The sequence below is a fragment of the Musca vetustissima genome, unplaced genomic scaffold (assembly GCF_032173495.1).
Source record: "Musca vetustissima isolate MV318-11 ecotype Yass unplaced genomic scaffold, APGP_CSIRO_Mvet_v1 utg14190, whole genome shotgun sequence".
Classification (NCBI taxonomy): Eukaryota; Metazoa; Arthropoda; class Insecta; order Diptera; family Muscidae; genus Musca; species Musca vetustissima.
The window spans coordinates 127,417-133,058 of NW_026872556.1; the positions used below are offsets into that span (position 1 = coordinate 127,417).

The window sequence follows — 5,642 nt, forward strand, 5'->3', positions numbered from 1 at the left end:
GCGGCAGAGAGCAGCATTTCACTGGCCAAAGAAAAAGTGTAGAAAATTGCATCATTTCCCCCCTTAAATGCAACGGCGAATGCCAAGGTCTCGTAACGTTCTGCAACATGTTCCGCTTATGGTTCATTGAAATTGTAAAAGGGCAGGAAATGTGCGTGTAATGCATGCCTAGTATGAAGTAATGAAAATTCGAACAGAAAGTAGAGAAATGTACTATAACGTAATAGTGGAGGGGTACCGCAATACCAATACGGAAGCAACGATTACGACATATATATTTGATGGGCATTGATTTTACAGAAAGAAAGTTGAATGTACTGAAGTTTTTGGCGCAACATATTTGAACACTTTTTTCAATACGAAAACATATTCTCCACCGAATATTTCTCTAGACGCCCCAAAAAGGCATAAAACTCGAAAATTGTGTTCAACGAAAAATTTTCCCCGAACATTTTTCAATACGAAAAAATCTATAACGAAAAATTTTTTCATCGAAAATTTTTCTATACCCAAAAATTATTTTATCGAAAATTTTTCTATACCGAAAAATTTTTTCATCGAAAATTTTTCTGTAACGAAAAATTTTTTCATCGAAAATTTTTCTATAACGAAGAATTTTTTCATCGAAAATTTTTCTATAACGAAAAATTTTTTCATCGAAAATTTTTCTATAACGAAAAATTTTTTCATCGAAAATTTCTCTATAACGAAAAATTTTTTCATCGAAAATTTCTCTATAACGAAAAATTTTTCCATCGAAAATTTTTCTATAACGAAAAATTTGTTCATCGAAAATTTTTCTATAACGAAAAATTTGTTCATCGAAAATTTTTCTATAACGAAAAATTTGTTCATCGAAAATTTTTCTATAACGAAAAATTTGTTCATCGAAAATTTTTCTATAACGAAAAATTTGTTCATCGAAAATTTTTCTATAACGAAAAATTTGTTCATCGAAAATTTTTCTATAACGAAAAATTTTTTCATCTAAAATTTTTCTATAACGAAAAATTTGTTCATCTAAAATTTTTCTATAACGAAAAATTTGTTCATCGAAAATTTTTCTATAACGAAAAATTTGTTCATCGAAAATTTTTCTATAACGAAAAATTTTTTCATCGAAAATTTTTCTATAACGAAAAATTTTTTCATCGAAAATTTTTCTATAACGAAAAATTTTTTCATCGAAAATTTTTCTATAACGAAAAATTTTTTCATCGAAAATTTTTCTATAACGAAAAATTTTTTCATCGAAAATTTTTCTATAACGAAAAATTTTTTCATCGAAAATTTTTCTATAACGAAAAATTTTTTCATCGAAAATTTTTCTATAACGAAAAATTTTTTCATCGAAAATTTTTCTATAAGGAAAAATTTTTTCATCGAAAATTTTTCTATAACGAAAAATTTTTTCATCCAAAATTTTTCTATAACGAAAAATTCTTTCATCGAAAATTTTTCTATAACGAAAAATTTTTTCATCGAAAATTTTTCTGTAACGAAAAATTTTTTCATCGAAAATTTTTCTATAACGAAGAATTTTTTCATCGAAAATTTTTCTATAACGAAGAATTTTTTCATAGAAAATTTTTCTATAACGAAAAATTTTTTCATCGAAAATTTCTCTATAACGAAAAATTTTTTCATCGAAAATTTCTCTATAACGAAAAATTTTTCCATCGAAAATTTTTCTATAACGAAAAATTTGTTCATCTAAAATTTTTCTATAACGAAAAATTTGTTCATCGAAAATTTTTCTATAACGAAAAATTTGTTCATCGAAAATTTTTCTATAACGAAAAATTTGTTCATCGAAAATTTTTCTATAACGAAAAATTTGTTCATCGAAAATTTTTCTGTAACGAAAAATTGTTTCATCGAAAATTTTTCTATAACGAAAAATTGTTTCATCGAAAATTTTTCTATAACGAAAAATTGTTTCATCGAAAATTTTTCTATAACGAAAAATTGTTTCATCGAAAATTTTTCTATAACGAAAAATTTTTTCATCGAAAATTTTTCTATAACGAAAAATTTTTTCATCGAAAATATTTCTATAACGAAAAATTTTTTCATCGAAAATTTTTCTATAACGAAAAATTTTTTCATCGAAAATTTTTCTATAACGAAAAATTTTTTCATCGAAAATTTTTCTATAACGAAAAATTTTTTCATCGAAAATTTTTCTATAACGAAAAATTTTTTCATCGAAAATTTTTCTATAACGAAAAATTTTTTCATCGAAAATTTTTCTATAACGAAAAATTTTTTCATCGAAAATTTTTCTATAACGAAAAATTTTTTCATCGAAAATTTTTCTATAACGAAAAATTTTTTCATCGAAAATTTTTCTATAACGAAAAATTTTTTCATCGAAAATTTTTCTATAACGAAAAATTTTTTCATCGAAAATTTTTCTATAACGAAAAATTTTTCTATAACGAAAAATTTTTTCACCGACAAATTTTTCCCCGAACAATTTTCTACACGAAAAAATTTTTCACCGAAAAAAAATTTCACCCAAAATTTTTCCCCAAAAATTTGTTCCCCCGAAAAAAAATAAAATATTTCTATTTTTTTAAATTTTTAAGTACATTTATTTGGGTGTAATTTCTACTCTACTCTCTACAAAAATTGTGCACAAAGTGTTCTAATTTTTACTCTCCTCTCTTCTTTCGCTCAACATAATCTCTCAACACCTCATATAAGAATACCAGAAACGAAATGGTTATACCCAACATCCAAAGCAAGAGAATGCCAACAAAATTGGCCATACCCAATTTTACGGGACCCATATCTTCGATATTCGAATAGAGCGTGGCCTCAACCTGCTTCTGCTTTTGGACATTCATATTATCGGCCACAGCACGCCATTCCCAATAGTTATCCAACCCGGCCGAATGCCACCAATAAATCAGGTTATCAAAAGCCGATAACATGGGCCAACATCGGGCGGTAAAGGCCACAGTATATTGGAAATATAAATCCTCCTGCATTATTTTCAAATGATTGATACTTTCCGTGGTCAGATAATCGCCAATAGCAAAGTGTCCTATAAGAACGAACAAGTTATTGAGATATCTCCTTAACTCCATTATTAAAACCTACCAAATGGCAAACGTTCCACAGTAAAGCCCCAACTTGATGGTGAGCTAGCCAACTGTTCCAGTTTTTCATCGGAATATATAAAGAAGTTCTCCAAAATGCCATTAATACGATCCTAGAACATTTAATTGAGGTTAGATAGAAATATATCACTTAATATCAGATTGTTCCTACATCTTCTGCATTGCGTATGGCGGAGACCCAGGCCTCCGAATTTGCAGCCCATTGTAATTTGTGAGACCACATACGATCCAAGGTATCGGCAGCTTCATCATAACTTTAACAAAAAAATCGATAATTTTTCCAAATACAATATTCCAACAATCCCTCCTCTTACCTTGGCACCGTTAAAATACTGGCCAATCCTCCACCATAAATACTGGTTATGATCAGATCATTTAGGAAACATGTGAATAGCAAAACCCTCACCGTCTGTGAAATTACCTTTTTCGATCCCGATTGTGATACAAATAATTTAAGAGTTGTAACGATACCAAAATTTAAACTCTCCGGCCAAGAGTCACTCATTGCGGACACAAATCTCGTCTCAAATCGATAGGTCAAGGCCAGACTAATGACCTCTACAAAGAGATAGACCAAAACAGCTAACCAGAGAGTGAATTGAAAAGGTTCGAGGGGTAAAATCCAACTTGCCAAACGTCTAAAAGAAATTTTGTTTTTGAATGGACGATAAGTTCACAAAGGTTATTTTACCTTGGCGCTGGTACCAAACATGTTATACCGGATCTGACCAAATACATAGACATATCCAGATATATGTAATCGGTATCCCTGTTGAAGCAAAAAGACACGGTTATTATTTTTTATACCAAAATATTTTTTCTGTAGACTAGCGCTTTCGATTATATTTTATCACTGGGAAAATATTTCGGTTACAATTTTTTCACCACCGAAATGTGTGGGATAACATATTTTCGCGTAGAAAATGTGGCCGATCAACGAGTATCGTTAATAAAATGTTGCAGATACACATTTTGCATAACGAAAATGTTGCGGATACATCTTTTGCATAACGAACATGTTGCGATACATATTTTGCATGCTCGGAAAAATCCCACGAACAGCCTCTCGACCCTCATAGTGTGCATCTGGGGCTCGGAAAACCCAAGAGAAGATACGGATAAAATATTTTCGTGTAGAAAATGTGGCAGATCAACGAGTATCGTTAATTAAATGTTGCAGATACATATTTTGCATAACGAAAATGTTGCGGATACATATTTTTCATAACGAACATGTTGCGATACATATTTTGCATGCTCGGAAAACACACGAACATTCTCTCGACTCTCAAAGTGTGCATCTGGGGCTCGGAAAACCCAAGAGAAGATACGGCATTTTATCGATATATTTTACATTGGGAAAATATTCCGAATATATTTTTTTTTTCGACCGAAATGTGATCGACAAAAATATTTTTGCAGATACACATTTTGCATAACGAAAATGTTGCGAATACATCTTTTGCATAACGAACATGTTGCGATACATCTTTTGCATCCTCGGAAAACACACGAACAGCCTCTCCACTCTCAGTTTGTGCTGTTGGATTCTTCTGGATCTTTACAAGGACTGGTTTAGCTCTCAAGAAATCAATAATCGAAATAATATCATCTGGGGCTCGGAAAATCCAAGAAAAAACAGATTACGGTAATACGGTGTAGAAAAGTGTTTTCGATAATATTTCATCCATATATATTTTATCATTGGGAAAATATTTCGAATACACTTTTTTTACGACCGAAATGTGATCGACAAAATCTTTTCGTGCATAGAATGTTGCGGATCAAAGCTTATCGTTATGAAAATGTTGCAGATACACATTTTGCATAACGAAAATGTTGCAGATACATCTTTTACATAACGAACATGTTTCGATACATAATTTGCATGCTCGGAAAGCACAAGAACAACTTCTCTATCCTCAAAGTGTGCTGTTTGTTGTCTATTTGATTCTTCTGGACCTTAACAAGGACTGGATTACACTATCTAGAGATGAACAATCAACATAATCACATCTAGAGCTCGTAAAACCCCAGAGATATTGTTGAGAAGCCTCTGCATCCTCGAGGTGTGACTGTCCGGTGCAGTTTGTGGCCCGTCAGGTTCATTGGACTTTTCTTTTTCGATAATGACATTAGATAAACAGTTACGGTAACTGGATTACGCTATCAAGAGATCAACAAACAAAATTATGGCATCTGGGATTCGGAAAACTAAATAGGTATTGTTGAGAAGCCTCTCCACACTCAAGGTGTGACTGACAATTTATGTTCCTTCCTTTTTTCGTAATTGGGATTGTATCAACAATTACGATGTTTGGATTTCGATATCAACAGATGATTTCGGATATTTTTAGGACGGAGACCATGGTTTGTTTATAGGGAAAAATTTTTGGAATATTGTATCTCTCGATGATGTTATGAAATTGGTCACATAGATCATGTGATTTAAAACCTTCAGACTTCTGTTTAGGGCCAACATAGAGATAAGGTCTACGCTAACAGTTTAATGTC

At 30.9% G+C, this 5,642-nt stretch overlaps 1 protein-coding gene across 1 annotated transcript; it reads right to left on the bottom strand.

Moving 5' to 3' along the window:
* Window positions 1–2,657: 2,657 nt before the first annotated feature.
* LOC133329038 (ionotropic receptor 21a-like) lies at window positions 2,658–3,897 on the bottom strand (the record flags this gene model as incomplete). The annotated part of the gene is made up of 5 exons (XM_061537573.1): window positions 2,658–3,052; window positions 3,109–3,220; window positions 3,280–3,382; window positions 3,443–3,766; window positions 3,820–3,897. Coding segments are annotated over 5 exons (1,012 nt in total), but the record flags the coding sequence as incomplete, so codon positions are not given.
* Between the last annotated feature and the right edge of the window lie 1,745 nt (window positions 3,898–5,642).